This window comes from Triticum urartu, chromosome 4 (assembly GCF_003073215.2).
Source record: "Triticum urartu cultivar G1812 chromosome 4, Tu2.1, whole genome shotgun sequence".
NCBI lineage: Eukaryota > Viridiplantae > Streptophyta > Magnoliopsida > Poales > Poaceae > Triticum > Triticum urartu.
Window position 1 is genome coordinate 119249261 of NC_053025.1, and position 25186 is coordinate 119274446.

Here is a 25186-nt window from a genome sequence, read left to right on the forward strand (position 1 = left end):
CAACACCGCCATCGTCCGATCTGAAAGGCCAGATCCTAGTGTTTCCTCCAAAGCAGCACGAGTGGGTCGACAACAATTACACAGCGATGCCTTCATCAAGATAACGACGCAAAACGGCGTCGTCGCCCGCCAACAACTCGGTTTTCACCGACAACTATGTCTCTCCGACTCGTAGCCGGGACTAGATGACGAATCTCGAGATTCAACCATCTAGCCGCAGGCCGACCATCTCTGACGAAAGAGATGACCACCACCACCGACTACACTGGCCAGAATAGATCTGACCAAAGGTGCCGACGCGACCACCGAGGCCCTCCACGCCGCCGCAGCCGATCCAAAGGTAGATCGAATCACTGGCCAAGAACCAGAGTGTCGTAGCCCTCGTGACCGCAGCACCCACGACCCCTGGCCCATCTCCACTGAAGCTCCCATCGGCAGCGCCCAATGCCTAGCGCCTGGCTCAAGATCTACATGGAGCTGTATTTAACTAACTAGTAGAGGTGATTGACTTTATTGCAACCCCCACAAGAATCAGTGGTGAATGCATAGGTTGGTAGCATCAGATTGTGTTTCTTGTGTTTACTAATTTTTAATAAGAGATGTGTGGCTCAGGTGTTGGCACATTGCTGCCGGTGTTGTCTCACATTGTGCCTGTGGAGATGAGCCTTGCAAATAATGGACAAGGTGGACCTACCTGCGTGCGAAATGTACATGGCCTCCACGATATTAATACTGTGGTTTATTTGTTGACCGGATAGATAAGATGATCAACATTGCTATGTGATGTATCAATCTATCTTTTAATGAACACGAGATACACGCATACGCTCACAAACATGCGTCTGTATGAATGAATGTACACACGTCTATCCCTATGAACGTATTGGAGAGGATTGATTGATAAATTTTTGTATTGGCGAAGTCACCACAGCCCACAGGCATCTCATAGTCAGCTAGAAGGATATCTCTCACCGAATGAACATCATCAAAAAGTCTAAAAAAAATTCAAAAAAAATGTGAGCAAACACACCAGGCCTAAGATTTGACCGATCTAGTTTCACCACAAAGAACCGAAACATAAAGTGTTGTGTATGTTTTCTAATTAATAACATTAGGCATCACTTTTTTATTTTTCAAGTGAATAGTTTGGTTTTATTGACTATTCAAACAAAGTAGTCAGATACACCAAAATAAGCAGGGACAATAAAAATCCATGATAAAAGTAAAAAAGTTAAATCAAGTTTCTTCGAAGTCACCGTCTCTAGTTTCACATTTTGTAACTCGAGTTTTCTGCATGCTCAATAATCTAACAAAAAAAACTAAAAGAGCACTCTAAACTACAAAATGTGGTCCCTCCACCTCTCAATGCCAAAAGGCCTGCGAGGGCAAGAAAAATCGACAGGAATCCTATCTGCCAGCGGCTAGGGTTTTCTGTCGAGCACGAACGACCTGGTCGAATGAGTTCGGTCGATCAGCCGCCACTGGTTTTATTTTATTTATTTATTTGCTTTATTGTAAACATGAATGAATTGTTAAAATTGAACTTGATATAACTGGTAGTTTTGCTGTCTTCTATATGAAAAAGGTTTAAGAATGGTGGTTTCATTATTGAAACTAGTAGGGAATTCCAAGATTTATTATGGGTTCATGGCTATGCGTGATTTGTGCGTGTTATTGCGGAATGAAATGCCTCGATGAATCAAGCTGGATGAGCCATCTGCCATCGACCTCTTGCACGCAATGCAAATGCCGGAGCCTTTAAATTTCACACAGTAGGCAGTACACCTCGGTACACCTCTGGCTATATGGCTATCCCGTCCTCCCTTTAAGGTGTGGGCCAGGTGGATCGATGGGTTCCTATATCATTCATGTGATGCTGTTGATGGAAAGAGAAAGCGTATGTACCACAGACCGATCAGCAGCTAGCAAGAAAGTGAAAATCACAGTAGCGTCACAGGTGTACGTACGTAGACGGCAACAAGTGAAAAGGAGCTCACTCACTCCCATTCAGCTCCAAGCTCCTTGCTATATATACGCACCACACGCTTGAGACAGTGCACGGCCAGAAAAAGACGAGATCAAATCAAGCCGGGGATCCAGAGAGAGTGATCGAACAGTAGTGATGGGGAGGCCGCCGTGCTGCGACAAGTTGGGCGTGAAGAAGGGTCCGTGGACGCCGGAGGAGGACATCATCCTGGTCTCGTACATCCAGGAGCACGGCCCCGGCAACTGGCGGTCTGTGCCGGTGAGCACCGGCCTCATGCGCTGCAGCAAGAGCTGCCGCCTCCGCTGGACCAACTACCTCCGCACCGGCATCAAGCGCGGCAACTTCACAAGCCACGAGGAAGGCGTCATCGTCCACCTCCAGTCACTCCTCGGCAACAGGTATACCTACCACTGATCAACTTCATATCATCAAATCAATGGGTGGCTGGGGCAGTGGCCTGGCGTCCATGGCGATCGATTTAGCTAACAGTTCCATCTCTTGCTTTGAATGTAGATGGGCGGCGATCGCGTCGTACCTGCCGCGGAGGACGGACAACGACATCAAGAACTACTGGAACACGCACCTCAAGAAGAAGCTCAGGAAGCAGCAAGCCATGGGAGCCATTTTCGCGCCGCCGGCGTCCTCCTCCCCCGGCACAGCAGGCGACAACTTCGACCACCACAACCACCACGACATGGTCTCCAGGGCCGACGGCTACGGGGCCGGCCAGGCGTACATGAACACGGAGGTCTCGCAGCTGATCGCCGGGCGTGGTCACTCGCCGTTCGCCGACGCTGCCCCCGAGGCCTGCTCCTCGTCGTCCTACGCTTCGAGCGTGGACAACATATCCAAGCTGCTCGGCGGCTTCATGAAGAGCTCCCCGCCGCCGCCGCCGCCGCACAACAACTACGACGCCGACGACGTCAAGCCTCTGCTGCCCTTGGACAGTATGTCCGGCACCGGCAGCGCCGAGCTGAGCTTCACCGCCAGCGTGCAGCAGCCGGCGTTGATGGGGGGACGCGTCGGGTACGAGTACGACGACGAGACCAAGCAGAAGCAGCAGCATCAGGCGCCACTGTCCTCGATCGAGAAGTGGTTGTTCGATGAGGCCGCGGACCTGGAGCTGTCCGATGAGTGCTACTCCGTTCCAATGCTGTTCTAGCTAGCTCGCTGGGAAAGTAAATTAAGAAACGATGGCGTCACAGCCCACACACGCGCGCAAACATACTGTGTTAATTAGGTTAATTAATCTATGTTACTCCATGTTTGATACTCTACCTATGCATCCATGTTTGATAGTACACACAAGTAATGAGCCAAGCCTCAGTTGGTAATTTCCTAGCGTCCATAGCCGCATTACGCATACGCATGTACGCACCTCCTTTGTACACTGAAACGTCGAAGGGTAAGAGACAGCGACAGGGATTTAGCAGGACTGGCGAACTGTGTCATCTGCATTCCGTAGGCATGATGTAACCAAGGTTATCTATGCTCAAAAAGGGAAGAAGAGGCCTGCATATGTTTGTGTCACTTGACCTTGAACAATTTGTCTCCGATGGTGAAAAAAATTGGAGACTGGAGAGCACTCTGACCATGTTATTTCTTGTTTTATCAATCACAAGAAGCAGAACATCAGCACAGTGGGTGCTTGTTTTGTTCTTCCCGCAGAAAAGCTTTGCAGAGAAATGTGCAAACTACTACTCCCACAGAGTAATAATTAAGCAACTACAAGCTTCGGGTTAGAAGATTGTACAAAATTTCACATTTGATGGCACCTACGAATAGGGCCATCAGCATTACTGGAAATGAATTGTTAACTTGTTAGTGTTATAGGTCAAAATTGCGCATAGGCAGTACTACACGGAATGGGCATTAATACCCATGGAAATGCTTAGTAATTGCATGATCAGGACATGGGCCGTCACGTCCTTCTCCGTTACACGTCCCCTTTGAACCCCCCCAGTGTAAATTCAATTTCTGCAAACTCCGATGTAGATTCAGAGCTGACAAATTAGTTCATACGAAACATCATACTTTTTTTTAAAAGAAGGATTACCCCCGGCCTCTGTATCAAGCGATACGAAACACCATCTGGATGTAGTTCAAATTCATCTATCTCAAAAGTCAGGAAACAGTAATACTATATCATCTTGTTGGTATATTACTGTGTTTAACTCATCCAAGCCAAAGATGATCATCAGACTTCAGAACATGATAAGAATCAAGTAGAGGCATAAGAATCAAGTAGGGGTATACGTCTCCATTTGATGTAGCCATCATTCACGGTACAGGATGGGGCCTAAGGCTACTGGTGCACGTGTAGTTTAAGGGTGCCAACGGAGTGCCAGGACTGGACAACCAACCAGCAGCTAGCAACCAAGTACGAAAGATCGATTCATGTTACCTCAATGGAGCACATGAACAAGCTACACTGACCCTTCCAGGAAACCTTCTTTGGCTGTACAGTAAGTCAGGTTGCAGGTGCCGGTCCCGCTAGGCTCGCAAAACACGATGAATTAGTTCACAATACACCAACAGCTTCAAACTCTCCTAACCAAGGATTCAAGATAAAATAAGGTCAATGTTCTAAACTTGGCACTAGAAGACCAGTCCCAACCTTTTCAAAGGGTCTTGTGTATATCTGTTGTTGCTGCAGTGAAACTGATGGTCAATTGAGGAAATGGGAATAATCTGAATTTCTGAATAAAATCATCCCCAGAAAAAGCGAAGCACTTGATGGGGTGATGGGTGCAACATTTTAACCATTCATCAACACGTATAGCTGTTAAACATCATCATGTCACGATGACTTGTGTCGTGTAGCTCACGTAGCTTCGACAGGAGATAGTTAGGAGATAGTTTAGATTCTCTCTAAACCGCATGTACTTATCTCTATCTCTTATCTCTTCCTTGCTCCTCAAGATGTAATCTCTCCAAACTACTTGTATGCATATCCAGGGATAAGCCCATGTCTATATAACACGCAGGCGCGACCCCGATCAGGGTACGACGCTTCTCGCCTTTCGCACATGGTATACAGAGCCCCTTTTCTTCGTCACGTCTAGTTCGCTAGGGTTTTCCTACCACCAAAGCTCGCCACCATGTCCTCCTCTGCCGCAGCCAACTCCAACCTCTCCGGTCAAGTTACCGAGAGGCTATCCCGCACCAACTATGTTCTCTGGCGCACCTAGATAACCCCGCAGATCAGAGGAGACGGCTTCTTCGGATACGTGGATAGAACCACACCGGAGCCGGCCAAGCACGTCGTCACCAAGGACAAGGATGGGAAAGAAGAGACGATTCCAAATCCCCTCCACTCGGTTTGGATCCGAGAAGATCAACAGGTATTGGGCTATCTGTTGAACAATCTGACAAAAGAAGTACTAGTGCAAGTCACATCCATCGATCATGCACATGAGCTCTGGGCGGCACTAGCAGGGATGTTTTCCTCGCAGTCGCATTTCTAGGGTGAACAACATCCGCATCGCGCTCTCTCATGCTCACAAGGGAACGCAGTCCGCGGCGACGTACTTCGCATATATGCGGTCGCTCTCGGACGAACTTGCTGCTGCGGGCAAGCCTCTTCAAGACGGCGAGCTAGTCTCCTACATCCTCGCCGGCCTCGACATGGAGTACCAGCCCCTCGTCTCCACCCTCGACGCGCGCACACAGCCGGTCACCATCGATGAGCTCTTCTCCCAGATGAGCAACTTTGACCAGCGTGTTGCGCTCTTCCAGGGGAACGGCGGCTTCAAGTCGTCGGCCAATGCTGCCACTCGCGGCCGTGGTGGTGGCGGCGGCGGAGGATCACGCTACCGCGGCCCACCGCGGAAGGGCAAAACCAGCAACGGCGGTGGCGGCGGCAACTTCAACAGCAACCCCCGCGGCCCCGGCAACAACAACGGCAGTGCGCGGCCCTCCTACACCAACTCCAAGGGCCGTCGCAACTCCCCTAGGTCACGCCCTGACACTATCCGATGTCAAATCTGTGGAAAACCGGGGCACTCAGCAAAGGATTGCTGTTATCGCTTCGAAGAGGATGAAGACTCCTCCCAAGATGAGAAAGTTGCTGGCGGGGCAGAGGCCTCATATGGGGTCGACAACAACTGGTATGTTGACAGTGGTGCTACAAACCACATCACCGGCGAGTTAGAGAAGGTCACCATGAGGGAGAAATACCGCGGCCCGGAGCAAGTCCACGCCGCAAATGGAGAAGGTATGAGAATTAGTCATGTTGGTCACTCAATTATTAAAACCCCTCACCGAAAAATCCATCTTAGAAAAATATTGCATGTTCCTAGAGCTTCCATGAATCTCCTTTCAGTTCATCGCATTGCCATTGATAACCATGTCTTTCTTGAGTTTCACCCCTATTTCTTTTTGATTCGAGATCAGGTCACGAAGAAAATCCTCTATCGAGGTAGATGCATTTGAGGGCTATATCCGTTGATTCCCGAGCTTAGGAGATTCAATAAAACAGCATGTGCTGTCACCAAGTTATCTTCAACCCGGTGGCATGATCGTCTAGGGCATGCATCTTTTTCTTTAGTAGAACAAGTGCTTAGGAAAAATAAGCTCCCATATGTTGGAGAGCGTAATGTTGAAACAGTTTGTGATTCTTGCCAAAGAGCTAAAAATCATCAGTTGCCATATCCTATCTCTATGAGTGTTTCTACTAAACCATTGCAACTTATTTTCTCTGATGTTTGGGGTCCGTCCCCTTCTTCTGTAGGGAGACACACTTACTGCGTAAGTTTTATCGATGACTATAGTAAATTCTCTTGGATTTATCTACTTAAAAAATGATCCGATGTTTTTCCAGTCTTTCAAAATTTCCAAGCACTCGTTGAACGTAAATTCGATAGCAAGATCATTGTTGTCCAATCCGATTGGGGAGGGGAATACGAAAAATTAAATTCCTTCTTCCAAAAACTTGGTATTTCTCACCATGTGTCATGCCCACATGCTCACCAACAGAACAGGTCTGCTGAACGCAAACACCGTCATATTGTAGAGGTTGGTCTCTCTCTTTTAGCCGGCGCATCCATGCCCTTAAAATTCTGGGATGAGGCTTTCCTCACAGCCGTGCACATCATAAACATGTTACCTAGTCGTGTCAATGAAACGCCTATGGAACGTCTCCTTCATACTAAACCCGACTACACCACTCTTCGTGTGTTTGGGTGTGCCTGTTGGCCAAATCTGCGCCCATACAACAAGCATAAGCTCATGTTTCGATCAAAACAGTGTGTCTTTATAGGGTATAGTGCTCAACACAAAGGTGTCAAATACCTTGATGTCTCTACTGGCCGAGTATATATTTCTCGTGATGTAGTCTTTGATGAAACAAAATTTCCATTTTCTGATCTACATCCTAATGCCGGCGCTCTTCTACGTCAAGAAATTCTTCTTCTCCCATCTCACCTAACCGGCGCAGACCCACAGGGAAATAATTGTGATGATACAACATTGACTAACCCTCATAACACCAGTCTAGCTGAGTTTTGTGAAACAGGACAAGAAAATGGTGCAAAATGGTGAAGAAATCACCCTAAACAGGCAGTATTTCATGTGTCCAGCACCAGGGAGCATATCGCCCTCGGGATCATCACCGCCGCAGACTGCTGCGCAATCCTCTGCGGGATCCGTGTTGTTGCAGGAAACCTGCGCCTCGGGTTCAGCGCCAGCAGGCAGCAGCGACCGTGCGGGCGCACCAGGCGACAACCGCGCCAGCAGCGGCGGTCCCGCATCCGCCACGCGGGCTTCTCCCGTTCGTCATGCAGCGGACACCGGGCCGCGCCAATCAGCACCGGCCACTGGGCCGCCCCTGAGCCGGTGGCCCATTGGAGTGGACCGCTGCTGTGCGCGCCGTTCCACGAGCCACTCCACCGGTCGGCCTGATCCCCTCATCGGCTCGGGATCCAGCGCAGATCCTTGTCGGTCGGTGTCATCATTGCCCCCTGACGAGCCATTGGCAGGGGCCGGGTCCGGATCTTCTGCGTCGGGTCACATGTCCTCTTCATCAGCTGAAGCCGCAGAAGATCCCGGCGCTTCATCATCTCCTGTAGACAGATCTGGTGCAGGATCCAAGGCGGCTGATGGATCTTCTGTGGATCCAGCGGCTGTACCTGCTTCACAAACACGTACACGTCTTCAAAAAGGGGTAATTAAACCTGTCAATTACAAGCATATTACCAAGTTTGGTATGGCATGTACCACAGGTGAACCGACTTCTTTGCAAGAAGCATTTGGTGATTTGAAGTGGAAAAGGGCTATGGAAGAAGAATACATGGCTCTTCAGAAGAACAAATCTGGTTCCCCCAAAGCAAGGTAAAAATTTGATAGATTGCAAATGGGTATTCAGAATCAAGAGAAAATCTGATGGAACAATAGATCGCTATAAAGCTAGACTGGTTGCAAAAGGATTTAAACAAAGGTATGGCATAGATTATGAAGATACCTTTAGTCCAGTTGTGAAAATTGCTACCATTCGTCTTGTTTTGTCTATTGCCGTTTCAAGAGGATGGAGTCTCAGGCAACTAGACGTACAGAACGCGTTTCTCCATGGTGTTCTGGAAGAAGAAGTCTACATGAAACAGCCTCCTGGGTTCGAAAACAGAAAATTTCCCACTCATGTCTGCAGGCTTGATAAGGTCATTTATGGGTTGAAGCAAGCTCCTAGAGCATGGTATTCCAGGCTCAGTCATAAACTGCAAGCTCTCGGTTTCATTCCTTCTAAGTCTGACACTTCCCTGTTTATATACAATAGGTCAAATACATCTATATTTGTACTTATTTATGTGGATGATATAATTGTTACAAGCTCATCTGATGAGGCAGTGGCAAGACTATTAAAGGACTTGAGTGCTGAGTTTGCTTTGAAGGATCTTGGAGACTTGCATTTTTTCTTAGGGATTGAAGTCAAGAAACATGGTAATGATCTTCATCTCTCTCAAGAAAAGTATGCTACTAACCTAGTCAAACGAGTAGGGTTGCAAGGGTGTAAACCATCACCCACTCCCTTATCTAGTTCAGAAAAACTGTCACTTATAGAAGGAGATCCCTTGAATCAAGAGGACAGCACAAACTACAGAAGTCTAGTAGGTGCACTTCAATATTTGACGCTTACAAGACCAGATATTTCATTTGCTGTTAATAAAGTATGCCAGTTTCTTCATGCTCCTACAACAGTTCATTGGACTGCAGCCAAACGCATAGTTAGATATATCAAAAATACTCTGAACACTGGTCTTACTTTCAGCAAGTCTCCATCAACTCTGGTTAGTGCTTTTTCTGACTCTGACTGGGCAGGATGTCTGGATGATAGACGGTCTATAGGTGGATTTGCAATCTTCTTTGGACCAAATCTTATATCTTGGTGTGCCAAGAAACAAGCTACAGGTCAAGTACAGAAGCAGAGTATAAAGCCTTGGCAAATGCAACGGCAGAAATTATATGGGTTCAGTCTTTACTCAGAGAGCTTGGCATAAGACGAATCCCAGCACCATGCTTATGGTGTGATAATCTTGGTGCTACATATCTCTCTGCAAATCCAGTTTTCCATGCCAGAACAAAACATATTGAAATTGATTTCCATTTTGTCAGAGAACGTGTTGCTAACAAACAATTGGAAATCCGGTTTGTTCATTCCAGAGATCAGCTTGCAGATGGGTTTACCAAGGCTTTACCTACACGAAGCTTTGAAGAGTTCAAACATAATCTCAACTTGTCCAAGTTGTGATTAAGGGAGGGTGTTAAACATCATCATGTCACGATGACTTGTGTCACGTAGCTCACGTAGCTTCGACAGGAGGTAGTTAGGAGATAGTTTAGATTCTCTCTAAACCGCATGTACTTATCTCTATCTTTTATCTCTTCCTTGCTCCTTAAGATGTAATCTCTCCAAACTACTTGTATGCATATCCAGGGATAAGCCCCTGTCTATATAACACGCAGGCACGACCCCGATCAGGGTACGACGCTTCTCGCCTTTCGCACAATAGCAATACATTTTCTTATGTTATTACTTCCTGCCATTTCAGGTAACACATGTTTTGTGCTAAGCTATACCTGAAGTAGTTTGCCAGCACCGACATCAAAAGTAGTCGATCTTCGCGTGCCTGCATATATTTGTACCATGCACATATTCAGATGTCATCGATTGACAGACATAAGTTGCCATCTCCTTCAGGAATGAAGGCATGGGCTCCAAGTTGAGCCCTGGTTCACCAATTTGGGGGTGTGGGGGTGGAGGGGACCCTAAGGGATATCCTCAGGAGCAAGCATACAATTATGCATTGAAGGTGAGGCATATAGTAGTGTAAGGATAATGTCATCATCAAGTATTCAATTGCTCTTTAATAGACAGGTGATGTATGAACTAAGGGGAGATCTGAAGGCACACACAAGTGTCATGCATCAATCTTTGAATCGATGAACAATTGCCATTGACTAGAGGAAACTTCGCTTTCCAGTTTTTTAAAATTACTACTCCCTCCGTTCCATCACAAGTGTCGTGGTTTTAGTTTGAACTAAAACCACGACACTTGTGATGGAACGGGAAGAGTATTTGTCAGTTTTCTAATACAAAAATTATCAGTAACATGGTTTGGTTTATTATGCCAACCAAAGTATCTCATATAACTGTGTATACTTCTATGAAAACTAAGCTCTTGTTTGACAAGTCCCAGCACCTGCTATGCTAGAAAATCAAGGAATTTGTGCAAACGCCACATGGCGCCGTTGCAACTTCTTACTACCATATTTAAAATCCAATGAGTTGCTAATCAAAACTGAACCATTTAATCGAAGAAAAGTGGAAACAATAATTAAAGTAGCATGCGTGGTTATTAGACAAATTACATTCATCTACTTCATTCAAGAAATTACCGTTCTGCTCCGAATAGTATGCGCTTTAGAATTCCTATTTCCAAATATCTCTGTCAGCGTACTAATGACCCATTAGTGCAATAGGTACTCGCTGGTCCAGATTTTGCCTTGGATTAAAGGTGATATAAGAAGGAAACATTGCACAGGCACATGACAGTAGATGACTTGATTAGGTAGTACTAAAAGTTTAAAACGACGCCTGTAGACAGACAGATGTAACAATTTGTCTGCCACATTCTGCGCGGGTTAAAACTAGTGAGTATCAACACTTAAAAGCTTAAAAAGTATTACATATTTACTTAATCTGCAACCAAAGCACTAATTACTTGTATAAAAAAAGGATTTCCAGTGATAGAATACTTCATCTATTCAAAAGCAAGACTGGAACCAGATGTGTAGACCATACGCAGCTGCTGATACAAAATTAAAGAGCCTGGGATACACATTACTCACAAGTGAACAGCCAGCGCTAATGGCTCAAAAGGTGGTCACAGAAAGGACACCCCTAAACAGTGCTTTAACTTGTTCATATCTTAGTTCACATGAAAGTACTAGTGTGCAATATGATCAGCTCACAGAGTTAGCTGCTTACCTCCCAACCACTAACCAGATTAACACCACAAGGACCACCTCAGCCAGCCAACTCTTTTGTAGTTGAGGACTTTGACCCAAAGGCACCACCGGCAATGCCCTCAGTCTCCAGTTGAGACTTAACACCTGTTACTTGCATCTTATTGTTGCAAGAATGTGATGGATACCATTCTCTAACAAATGTTATCAAACTCAGAAGATTAGTCTGTAAGTGTACAGGGAGAAACAAGTTGCAGCATATCAGTGCACAGACTGACAGAAAGGTAGCAAACTGCAGGGTACAGTGCTTATACCAGTAACTGCTTGAAGATAGCTGTAGAGTTTGCTAAAAAAAGAAAAAGGTTAAATTTGCTCCCCTAAACTATTGTCTTGCCTCACTCCCTCTCTTCAAATTTTATTTAGCCTCACTTGGTGGGGAATTGGATGTACAGACAGTACAAACCAACCACTTGGGTTCAAGTCCTCATGGACATGAATTTGGGTTCTTCTTCTTATTATTATTATTGTTATTATTTAAAGCAGAAACATGGGCTATCTGTCAACAAAAACATACCATTGAATTTGTGTTTAAAAATATTCACATTTTTAACCAAAAAGCGTACCATTGAATTTGTATTTAAACGTAGCCATGGAGTGGGTATGTAAAACTCAGTTAAAATTTTACAATTTACGACATGTGCCAAAAAGGTACCATATTTACTTTTGCTTCTGCACAGATCTCAGATAGTCATATTTTTAACCAAAAGTTACATGTATATACTTCACCTAGCAATTCTTTTTCGATAACAGGTGGATTTATCAATGAAGCATCAAGAGGATACTAACACAATGAGCATGTTCATTTGGATTCTTTTAAAGTTGTACCTGCTAGGATATGAATGACCATTTTGCACAAAAAAACTTTGTAACTATAATCTAGAATTATAAGCAAACCAGGAGTCTTTTAGCTATTCACACCCCTGAATCCTCTGTGAAATACCATTGATCATTGCAGAGCTTTCATTCAGAGTCACATAGCAAGTCCAATGCAGGATGCTACTGTTTGAGCAATGAGAAACGTCATTAGCTCAGCTCAGTAATGCACACATAAAACAAACAAAAATACAGCATGATCCTCATAATTGCATGTTGCCTGTCGCATCATAGGCACGTCTACATTTAATGGCAAAAAAGAATTGTAACCAACTATTCAATGGAAATTTTCCCCACAAGCGCACTATCAGTAGGCCCCCTTGATATGGTGGACAAGAGGCTATGCAACATGTCACACTGCCTGCCATGCGTTCCTGCTAATTTGTAGAGACCCTATGCTATATCAAAGGACTTGATTAAGATGCCAATTCATTCGGCATCATTTAGGGTATATATTCATTCATACTGAAATGTAGCGCTATCTGCCTGTTAGGAAAATTAATGTGAACTCGTTGTTCCAGGTCCATATCTAAAAAAAATTGAATGATAGATGCGGCTCAAATCAGTGATTGAATGCTTTTAGAAAAGAAAATCTGGGGGAGTAACTGCCAACTGCCAGTTATGGTAACAGTCTAAAATGCTGTAGGTGGTCAGGAAACATCAATTTAGGATTTCCAGTTGAGGTTATGGAAGACAGAGCCAATATCTCTTCAGTTCACAACGAAATGTGTAAACTCTAATTCATACTGTTTCTGTCTTCAAATGATTCCAAATAACACTACTGCTTTTCTCTGGAACCATCAACACATTAAGACGGCCTTTGAAAACTCTGAGTAAGAAATCCATAACTCCCTCACTTATCTCTGGGAACTATAAGCTTGAATTTCATGGTAAGTCATGACTAAGGCCTCACAGGGGATGGAGGAATTTAACTGTTCATTTGGAAATTGAAGCAACGCTCCTACCAAATTCTTATAAGCATGCCTTTAAGAGGGCAAATCCTAAAGGTTGAACAATGCTTAAGATCATTTTTGGAATTGAACATCAAAAGAAAATCAGTTGAAGCAGCAATGCAAAGAAAGATAGCTGAGAAGTCACTAGCTTACAACTAAGAAATTTCAGAAATATGGGCAAATCTAGTGTCGCGAAGGATTAATCTTATTGATTGCTTCATTCAGCAAGAATGGAAGTTGATTCATGTTGATGACTATTCACTAGACAAACCCCTTATCTAGTTTTCATGTAGTCGCAATCTGAAATCTGAGTGTGTGTGGCTTTATGCTCAGGCTAGCTGCACTTGGAACCAGTACCTGTTTCCATGAAGCAAGCAAGGTAGATGGCGAGTTTCTTCTTCATTCAGAAAATGAGGCAGAGGTGCAATACCAATTCATAGCAGCAGCTTCTGTTGTTGACCATTTTTAGTAGGCTAAATCGGAAATAAGAGGGTTACATCACACTAACTATTCCGGTGCAAGCAATTGGCATGGGTCCACCAATTGATTGCAATACCTACAGGAACAAAAGCATGAAATTGGACGGTTCTTTTGTGGTTCGGTAATTGAGAAGGACAGGCTTGACCTAAGGAAGAACAGCACGTCAGGCAACACTGCCACACAAGCAAACCCTAGGCAACAAGTTACATGTCAATATATTAGTAAGGAACTCTGAAGTGGCATTTCTGATAGGTGCAAACTGAACAGAGACAGTACAAAGCTCTCTCTTCAAGATGTGATCCCAAGATGTGATCAGAAACGGTTCGCTCTTTCAAATCAAAACAATACAATCTGATAGCAACAGCAGTCGATATCATTTTTTTATTTAGACTTTTTCCTTCAGAAAACACTAGAATGTAGTATTGATGGAGTAATCATTACAAAATAAATAATTTGATTGTGGACGAGCTATGAGCTATGTAATCTTGTTTTTGACCGGTTTCGTCGTATTTTGCATTTTTGCTGTAAACCTTTTGGTACTCGGTGACTTTGACTTTTTATTTTGAATAAAATGGTTGTGTGCATCGTTTGATGCAGAGGCCGGGGCCATCCCCTTTTTTAAAAAAGATACATAATTTGATGTCATTGTCAAACTTCAATTGTTCATATCGCCCATGTGAATCAGTGAATGCATTAACTCCAGAAGTAATGCAGTTGTATGGAAGAATGCATCAAAGTTAGTTAAATGGTTATTCAGCATGTGTTGACCTTTGTCAACAGTTGATGGGCCATTCTAACTTCCTAAGCTGACCTAAGCACAGGAAAATATGTGTTGCACGTGACAGAAATAGCCACAGGTTGTAAAGTGCATGGTCTGTTTAGGTAAACCAGTAGAGCAAGGACGAAAAAAACAAATGTTTTTTTACTCCCCTGCAGCCTGACTTACCAAAGAACCGGAGTAAAAGGGGAGGGAAAATTCACCTGACAATACTATAAATTTTGTAATACTGACGTGATGATACAAATGAAGATCTGTTTGTTCCTAACAACCCAAAATCAAGCAGGTATATGGTAAGAAGAGAAACTTGCAATTGAGGATTTGAGCATGGGTGCAGGCAACGTCAGGAAAGGCAGAAAAGGCTCTGTTAACTTGTAGCTGTTCTAAGACACCTCCAGGGAAGAGTTAAAATTCAAATAAAACTCAGATTCAGATGGCAAAAGTACATATAAACATGGTGTATTGCAAAGAGGCAAACCCACATAACCACTTTGAACAAGAAAAGCTCTAGGAGAAGAAACTAAGATCCTTAATCACAACTCACAAGTCTAGCAAGAGTGCTGGACTGTCGTTTTCTCTCTTTATAAATAGATGTCAATCATAGGATGCAAGAGTCGCCATACAAAAAGATCATCTACTTATTTATCAAGTCATAAACAATTGAGATGATCCACACAGATAACAAACACTGCATGTATATATTTTTACTGTACTCCTTATGGACCTATGAATTTGCAATAGTTGATTAAGATGCCAAGATTTCCACATTATGGAACTTGGTTAGCGCGGTGCAACTGGCATATCAACCAACATGGTCTGAATCACTCAGTTTCATGCTTGATAAAAAAATTGAAGTATATTCTTTCAGACTAATCAAGTTTGCAACAACTAACACATTTTGAGTGGCATTCAACGAATTGATTATATCTTTGTGGAACAACAAAATAAATTATTTGCTGCAACAGAAGGGCTTTGTTTTCTATAGCATCGTCTTCGCATTGTAAGAACTAAGAAAAATATGGGAGAGGAGGATTGGGTGAATGAAATTCTTACAATGACCTACTAAATTTGTGAAAGGACTATTATACATTTATAAACATCTATCCTGATCAAGAGTGTCACACCTAACCTCTGATTAGTGTGCTCTAGAGCTGGCTGGTGGGCCCAACCAGCTGGCCAGCCAAGTGGCGTGAGTGGGTGGTGTAAAAGGAGGCCGCCTGTGGCCGTGGGTGTGTGTGCTTGTTGACAATTCTTGTGTCTGAAACTTTCCTCTGCAATCCATCCTCCTTCCTCTCCAAGCCATCCTCTCCCCTCTTGCCTTGATCTGGATCTCCTCTCCCTCTTCTCCCTCCTGGGGTATTACAATTGGTAATCAGAGCCATCAAACCGCCGAAATTTTTCTTCCTTGCTTGATTGGGAATCGGTAACATCCACCGCGCCGGTGTGGTCTGCTCCGGCGAGCCGCATGAAATCCGTCGCGGGGTTCGACGCCCTTTCGAGCAGGACAACGGCTCCTTCCAAGGCTTCGGCGGCGACGCGGCAAGTTCTCGCCGCCATGGACGAGGGGAACACCAACATCACCAAGATGCTGGAGACGCTGCTCGCCAGAATCGACGACCAGAAGGTGGCGCACGAGAAACAGATCGAGCTCCAGGCCGCCTTCAACGCGCAGATCTCGCAGGAGATGCGCGGCCTCTCGCGGCAGCTTGATCTGACCCAGGCGGACCTCGCCCTCACCCGCAAGACGGTGGAAGGATCGGCCTCTCAATCAGGCTCGGTCACCACGCATCTTCACCAGCCCGTGCAACCTCAACAGCAACCTCCACCGCCCCCTCCTCCTCCTCCATCGCCGCGCCCCGTACCAGATCTGGCACGCCCGTTGTCGTCGCACGCACGTCTGGGCGACCACCGCCCGCCTCTCCTTCCCGTGCCACCACAGGGCGGATTTGTCGCCGCGCCGACCGCGTCTCCGACAGGCTACCACACCAACGAGTTCCACAAACCCCCGAAGCACGATTTTCCCAAGTTCGACGGTACGGCACCATACTTGTGGCTGGACCGTTGCCTCGCCTACTTCGAGCTCTACAAGGTGGCTGCCCACCACTGGGTCGCCACCGCGGCGCTCTACATCGACGGCCAGGCCGCGCACTGGCTTCAAGCGTTCCGTCAGACGCATCGCAACATCACGTGGGACGTCTTCACGTCGGCGATCCTGGAGGAGTTCGGCACCGACGAGTTTGAGGTGGTGATGCACAAGCTGCTTCAACTCCGCCAAACAGGCACCGTCGCCGAGTACAGCGCCGCGTTCGACGAGCAAATGTACCACTTGCTCGTGCTCGATCCGTCGATCAACACCAAGTTCTTCGTGACGCAGTTCCTCCTCGGCCTGAAGGACGAGCTGCGTGCCCCGGTGCGTCTTCAAGCACCTTCAAGCATCACACGCGCCTCGGTGCTCGCGCGCATCCAAGAGGAAGAGCTGGGCACGACCCGCGCGCGACCCCGCATCACGCCCGCGGGCCGCCCACCACCAACAGCAGCTGCAGCGGCACTGCCAAAGCGTGTCGTGGCCGTGCCGGTTCGCGCCCAAGGAGACGAGTACGCGCGGGAACGGCAGCTACGCGATTTCCTCGCGCGAACAACCTCTGCTTCAAGTGCGGCGATCACTACTCCAGAGAGCATCGCTGCGCCCAGCCCGCGCAACTGCTCACAATCAACGTGGGTGACCACGGTGAGGTGCTCTCAGACGACACCATCCATGCCATACAGCTGCTCGACGACCCGGGCCCGGCGGCGCAACCCCCTGCTCTGGCCGCGGACGCGCCAGAATGCTGTCTCCTCTCGTCGCAGGCGCTCGACGGCACGGATTCCACGACCACAATTAGGCTGCGCGCCCTCGTCGGAAACCAGGTCATGCTCCTGTTGCTCGATTCGGGCAGCACCCACAGCTTCGCCAACAAGGCGTTTGTCGATCGCCTCGGCCTCGCCACCGAAGAGATGCCGCCGACAGAGGTGCGCGTGGCCAACGGCGACAAGCTTACCTGCACGCGCATGGTGCCCGGCCTCAAGTGGTGGATGCAGGGCCACACCTTCGCGACGCCCATGCGCGAGCTGGAGATCGGAGCGTACGACGGCATTCTAGGGATGGACTGGCTTGCCCAGAACAGTCCAATGACGTGCCACTGGCAGGACAAGTGGGTGAAGTTCCAGCACGATGGCGAAGAGGTCACTCTGCGCGGCGTGTTCCCCAAGCCGGCCACCTCGCTCAAGGCCGTCGGGTCCGAGGAGCTGCGCAAGATGATCGCCGGCAACGACGTTTGGGCCATGGCCATGGTGGACACCTGCGACCCCGCACTGCGTCCGGCTCGCAAATGTGCAAGTCAAACACCGCTCACGGACCTGCTCGCGGAATTCGCCGACGTGTTCGCGGCACCGCATGGGCTCCCTCCGCATCGCCAGTACGACCACGCCGTCACGCTGGTGGAGGGCGCGGTCCCCGCGAACACGCGCCCGTACCCAGCCAGAAGAAGAAGAAGACACCTAACCTCTGATTAGTGTGCTCTAGAGCTGGCTGGTGGGCCCAGCCAGCTGGCCACCCAAGTGGCGTGAGTGGGTGGTGTAAAAGGAGGCCGCCTGTGGCCGTGTGTGTGTGTGCGTGTGGACAATTCTTGTGTCTGAAACTTTCCTCTGCAATCCATCCTCCTTCCTCTCCAAGCCATCCTCTCCCCTCTTGTCTCGATCTGGATCTCCTCTCCCTCTTCTCCCTCCTGGGGTATTACAAAGAGACAACCAAATGCATCCACACAATTTTTTTAAAAACAAATATGCATTTTTCTTTACTATTTACTGTGAGGCAACAGCCCCACAGTCCTAAAACAAATATCCATTTAAGTTAGCTTGTGCTAATAACATCAACACCACATATTCAAAAAAGGCTCGTTAGTTTACACACTTCAAGAACTTCAAGTAACTCTAGTGGCACAAAAAGAGGAGACGACACTTTTCTATAATCAGAAGGCACGTGCTTATGCAAGCACAGATACAATGTACATTATCAGGTCAACAGTACCATATACCTTGTCCATCTCCATAGTGTGACAAGGTTTGCATCTGAATTTTACTGATCTATCATTTGCTAATTGAAGTGGCTAACAGTGGAAAAACCTCCTTTCTCGCTGCAAAACATGATCATGAAAAAGTTCAGGTGGATAAGGAGAAAATACATGTCATGTACCGCCAGGGCTGAAGCTCCTATATTTGGAGGCAGAATCAAGCCTCAAGTCCCTTCTTGTTTAGGAGCTAAAAAGGATAACTAGCACAGACCAGCGCGTACCATCATTACAGCTTCTCCGTTAACCGAATCATGAAAGAACTGACAGCAACAACGTCAAGAACAATCCATGATGACTCAAACATGTCATGGAAATAGTCTGCGCCAATCTCCTCTGCCGCTGACCTAAATGCATTACCGAACGAATTCCCCTGAACTGCCCCAAGCCTGGGCTTCCCCCATACCCCAACTACCAGCACCTTCTCAGGCTCCCTCCCTAAGCAAGCACACACCAGTGGCTTCATCCTTGCACCCCGTTCCTTCAGTGCATCCATCAGGAAGAAGCAGAACTTGGTAAGCGCCTGAGGGTGGCACAGCTTGCTCGTGTCCACTGGGTCATCGAGCTTCACCCACCTGAACTTCTTTGCGCTCCGTATGAAGCCGCTCTTGGTGATCGCCGAGCTCCCTTGCCTCAATATAGCCCTCTGTATCTCAATGGCAGATTGCATTCCTTTTTGCAGCTGATCCACATTGCTCGGAGACAACGCAGAGTATGCAACCCAGAATTGCCCAGCAGCAGAACATTCCTTCGAGTCATTGGACTCGGCACTCTTAGATTCAAGCAAAGCTGTGACGCCATACACAACATCCGCAGCAGAGACCTTGGATTTGTACCCGTGCACCCGCAGGAAGCTTCGGTAGTAGAACTCGGTGAGCCCATACTCCGGCAGGAAGCGGTCAAACTCATCGCGCATCTTCCTCTTGACCTCCATGCTCATGTACTGGAACCCCTTCTGGCAGTCGGCGAGCGGGAACCCCATCCTCGCCAGAAGAAGCTTCAGCTTCTTGAGCCCGTTGTCGCTCCACGTCTTGAGCCTCGTCGCGACATAAGAGGAGCAGACCATGGAGTCGAACAAGCTCCACTCCCGCAGCAGCATAAGCCTCGGCTCGTCCTCGTAGGCGATGCGGGAGGTCTCGGGCGCACGGATCCTGGTCCCGTCCTTGAGCGTGACCACGGAGCCGACGCCGGACGGATCGAGGTTGCCGGATCCGTTGATGTGCTGCTCGAGCTCCATGCCCGCGTCGTGGTAGCGCTCGCTGGTGATACGCTCGTGGACGAACTGGTCGGTGAGGGAGACGCAGGCAAGCCAGAGGAGCTCATTGGTGTTCCTGCGCAGCGCGTGGGCGAGGTCGTACATGAGGCACCCCGACGGCTTCCCGTGGAAGGTGCCGAGCCGGTAGTACTCCCGCCGCAGCCTCCCGAACAGCCTCACCGGATCGCCGCCGTCCGCCTCCGCGTCATCGGGCGCCCGCCGTCTCTTCCTCCTCCCTCCCTCGGCGTCGGAATCGTAATCCGAGGCATCTGACTCCTCCTCGGAGGCGCGGAGGTGGTCGTCGTCCGCGTCCCCCTCGGCCGTTAGGTCGGAGGCGTCGGCAAGGGAGGACACGTCGAAGTCATACGACAGGTCGGCGGCGCGCTCGTCATCAGCGGTGAAGAGCACGACGACGCGGTCGTTCCCCGCGGCGAGGTTGCGGAGGTTCACGGGGCGGTGCGAATCCACGACGAAGGCGGTGGAGCCGCGCGGCAGGACGCCGCGGAGGAGGTCGCAGCGCGCGCCCCAGTTGATGAGTAGTACGCAGAGCGGCGGCGGCGACTGGGATGAGGACGCGGCGACGCCGGAGAAGGAGGCGAGGAGTTCGGCCGCATCGGCGGTGGAGGCGACGGGGTAGACGGAGAAGCGGACGGAGTCGGCGGAGAGGACGTGGGTGAGGATCCTGAGCGCGCAGAGCGAGTCGGCGTCGGCCGCGGACGGGAGGATCAGGAGAGGGGAGGCGGAGGAAACCGCTGCGGCGGCGGCGCGGAGGCGGGCGTAGAAGGAGTCGGCGCGGAGCTCACGCACCATTGCAGCTTGAATATCGAAAATGGAAAATTCGAGGAATGGCGGAGAGGGGTTTGGACTTGGATTTGGATTTGGGTGTTTTGCTGTGCGGGAATGGATAGCGGCGAGAGCAAGGGAGGGCGGGAGGGACTCCGAAATTTTCGGCTTTCGGACGGAGTGAAGGCTCCGCGTTTTCGGATTTGGGGATCGATTCGAAATGTGGGCTCGGCACAGACACACACGATTATAATTGTTTTTTACATCAAGATTAATTGTGTTTTTTAACACGGTACAGACACACACGTATTATACATAGATAAATACACTCATCTTTTCTCTACTTTTATAAAAAAAACTAAGTTGCTGATGATGTTGTGTGTCATCTGTTATTTTTGATTATCATATCTGCATCAAACAACTATGAGGTAAATTGTTATATTTTTGCAAAAAGCCCCAATTTCTTTGCTTCAATTTGTTGACAACTCTTAGTATCTTGAAATCAGTCATGTCCCTTCCTCACCTCATTAAAAAACGGAAATGTTAAGGCTCACACGTGTGAGCGTCTGGCAACTCGACCACACGCACCCATCACCGTTCAACAGTTTCTGCACGAATCTTGACACGTTTTGGCTGATTTTGTGTGCCACGTAGGACAAGTCGTGTGTGTGTGGTGTGTGAGAGTGTTCGCCCACACGCCGGTTGCCCCCGGCGGTCAACGGCTGCCACTCGGAGGCATGCGGTGGAACTGCTCTACGCCCGCACGCCACGCACGAACTGCGGTTGCCGTCAACCATGTCGCGCACTTCGCCCCCCTCCCCTCATGGTTCCATTTACTCTCCACTTCATTACTCACCCAACCCACCCCGCAGTTCATTCGATTGGAAGAGAAGGCGAGAGGAGAAGGCGACGGCGGAGGCGGAAGAGTCGACGGAGTTCGCGGCCATCGGTGGTGCTCGCCGGACCGGAGCGGCCTCGCCGAAGCGCCTACAGATTGAAGGTAATGCTCGCTCCCACTCTCACAATCCTTGCCTGAATTTTTCTCCCCTTCCCTCGGTGTTCGATGCTTCGCTCGAGATTCGTAGAGATTCAGGCGATTTGGCGATGCGCCAGCATTGCCGCCGCCGGCGAAGTCCTATGCTTGCCGTTTTCGATGGCACTGGGCAGTTTCGTCGCCGCCGCGGTGGCGGTCTCGCCGGTGTGGTTCTGCCTGTCCGGAGACACACACTGGTTGTGCCTTGGGATTGGGCCGTTGTTTTCCGATCTGATAGTTGCGCATTGTTTCGAATTGGTATTTGCAATCAGTTCGGGGAGAATTTTGGGGATGAATTTCAAGTCTTACAGTTGCCATTGAACCCTAGATCTAGTTAGTTGTTTTTCAAAACTGCGGTATGAAGGCAAACGTGGTGGTTTGAGTAACTATCATGACTGTATGGCAACTATTTTTTCTGAATGACTATGATAGTTGCCACAAACATGCTTTTCCATGCGGCAACTATTTTCTTGAATGACTGTGATAGTTGCCAGAAACATTCTTTCCCATGCGGCAACTAATTTCCTGAATGACTGTCATAGTTGCCACAAACATGCTTTTTCATGTGGCAACTAATTTCCTGAATGACTGTCATAGTTGCCACAAACATGCTTTTTCCATGTGGCAACTAATTTTTCCTGATTAATTGTGATAGTTGCCACATTGTAGGAATGGTAAAGTGCAGTAAATCGGTAGTCACTGCAGTTTCAGTAACCAATTGGACTGGATGGCAACTAATCTGCACATCAATTATGCATGTTGCCACCTGGATAGTATATTCTTGTGGCAATAGAGTATGAACACACTGTGGCTGTTGCCATGTTGTAGACAGGATAATGTGGCAAATTGGCTGCATAACATGGCAACTAATTTGCACATCAACTGTGTCAGATGCCCTATATAAGATTTCCATGTGGCAAGTCTTTGTCTGAACACAGCATGTCTGTTGCCATGTTACAGTTAGTATAATGTGGTAAATTCATTGTACGGCAGACGCAATTTTCGTGTTTTTGCCATGCTGACTTGTGATATCTGAACACACTGTGGCAATTTTCAGGTTTTTCATTATATGTTTTTCATCGCTTTGTGATATCTGAACACACTTGTGATATCTGTGTTGCATTTTAACATGGCAATTTCAACCTAGCACATTTTTGCCATTGAAATACATGGCAAGTCATTTGTTGTATGAGGACAGGGTGTGAGCTGCCACATGTTAGGTTTCTGCAGTGGAGGATTTTGTGACTTTCTTTTCGTACTATCTTGTGCTAACATGGCAACTTCAACATTTTTGTTTTTAAGTGCATTTATGATCTGTACATTTTTTTTCAAATGTAACCAATGTGCTTAATTGCCACATTTATGTTTTCGACAATCATAGGGAGGGTGCGTGTGTGTTCATGTGATATTTTTGCATTCACTATTTGACATTTTTCACTCGAGCCCATGCGGTAAGGACATTCTGTTAGGTGACAACTGCTTACTTCGTGCATTTTTCATTTCCATAGTGACAATTTGGTATGTTCTTACCTCAGCAGAATGGCTCGCGGCGATCATCAAAACGATGATGATGATTTCATGGATCCACCACAGCGGAATCGGGCAACTGGATGGCGAAAAGAGGGCGACGAGGTAACTGTCCACACACCCTCTTCCTCCTGCATATGTTATTGGTTGCCACCTCAAGCTTTGCAGTCGTCTTTCATGAATTAAAATTTCATGACAGTGAAAACATGGCAACAACTGATCATTTGTTTGTTTTTTGCAGAAGAAGAAACGTACTCGCAACAGGGCCTCCCAGGAACGACTGACTTCATTGACTGACAGGTTTACTGACGATCAGAAGGGAGCTGCTGCTGAGATGGGTATGCAGGCTATGACGAATGTCTGGTGCACGAATCTAGTCAACCCTGTGTGCGACTGGCTTGGTGAGATTTACGACCCCCCCCCTCCAGGGAATTTGTCATTCCAGGACGTGGAAGACTGCCGTTGAACGAGGAATCTGTTTTCTGCACTTTGGGTGTGCCCCATGGACAAATCAAAGTCCTGTATGAGGTCAATAACAAGATCGAGGAAACGTTGTTCCCCCGTTTGTTTTCTGGGTTGGAATCCATGCCGAACACGTCTGTACTGGCAGATTCGCTGCAGGCCATGACAACCCATGGCGAGGTTTTTTAGATGAAACTACTCATGTACCTCATCTCAGCTGTTTTCGCGCCGACCACTTCTCTTCGCCCAAGCAACAAATGCTTCCCCATCCTGGTGAATGATCTATCTTTACTACATTATTTTTCCTTCAATTTTTTTTGCTCCGATGTCATGTGCAAGCTAGTCACTGCCAGTGTTTTTTGATGTTTTTTCCATTTGATTTTCTGATGCGGCAACTCGTTGTCCTGAATTTTGTGCGGTGTAGGCGAATCTGAAAGATGTGAAGAACATGAATTGGTGTAAGTTCATTGCCGACTTCCTGCATGATGCATTCTCAAGCAAGATGTACCAGAAGGTTTGTCGACTGCATTTAATGGTATTTTTTTACCAGTCCTTTCTGTGAACACTCTTTTTAACACCTTTTATTCATGCATGGCAACCTGATCATAACAAGATGGCAACTGCCATAATAACAATATGGCAATTGCCATCATGACAATATGGCAATTTCCATCATACTATGATGGCAACTGCCATCACACTATGATGGCAACTAGCACATACAGATGACAACTATTCTTTCTCTCTTTTTTCATGCACTTCAACTTGATGATCGTAGGAACATATATATTATCCTGTTTTTTCGTAAAATACCATGATTGCAACTGATATTTCTTTATTTTTAAAATTGTTGTACATTAGCTCATGTACGTCGACTGTCTTGATCTGTCCACCGTGGATTTCACTGGAACAGGAGGCCCGCCGCCTACGCACAAGTTTACTGTTTCTGCATGGACTATCGATGTTGTCAAGGTTGTGCTTGCTGCAGACAGGATAACTGATACCAAATATGGAAAACTGCAGGTTAGCTCTGGTTTCTTTCTCTACACGGCATTCTTACAAATTTTTGCGGCATAACATATCGTCGTGTGGCAACCGTCCGTGGTTAACAAGAGATGACTACATTTGTTAGCCATGGCTGTCTGAGTATGGTATCCATGTCTCACTCCACATGGCAACTCTGTCATTCGTGCTGAAACTTATATTCGCGTCTTCTTCTTTTTTGTATTTTGCAACACATGAACTGCTAGTCAGTGTTCATCATTCTCTCTCTTACATCCTAGCTATTTTTTTTGGTTTTTTCCAGCTGATGGCCAAGCATGCTATAGACTACAGCGTGTTTGGGGGGCCTCAAAACTTTGGAAAGTGGATGGATGTGCACTCAGCTCCGTCTTGCCCTACTGAGGTAATCAAAGACATATATCTATGGT

At 47.3% G+C, this 25186-nt stretch overlaps 2 protein-coding genes across 2 annotated transcripts; one reads left to right on the forward strand and one right to left on the reverse strand.

Annotated features, from left to right (window-relative positions):
• Positions 1 to 2042: 2042 nt before the first annotated feature.
• LOC125553660 (transcription factor MYB60-like) lies at positions 2043 to 3504 on the forward strand. Its single transcript, XM_048717413.1, has 2 exons — positions 2043 to 2385; positions 2501 to 3504. The coding sequence occupies exons 1-2, from the start codon at positions 2123 to 2125 to the stop codon at positions 3147 to 3149; spliced, it is 912 nt and encodes a 303-aa protein (XP_048573370.1). The 5' UTR covers positions 2043 to 2122; the 3' UTR covers positions 3150 to 3504.
• Positions 3505 to 18594: 15090 nt separating this feature from the next.
• On the reverse strand, positions 18595 to 20905 carry LOC125550987 (cell division control protein 45 homolog). The gene has a single exon (XM_048714127.1). The coding sequence runs from the start codon at positions 20759 to 20761 to the stop codon at positions 18926 to 18928; it is 1836 nt and encodes a 611-aa protein (XP_048570084.1). The 5' UTR covers positions 20762 to 20905; the 3' UTR covers positions 18595 to 18925.
• Between the last annotated feature and the right edge of the window lie 4281 nt (positions 20906 to 25186).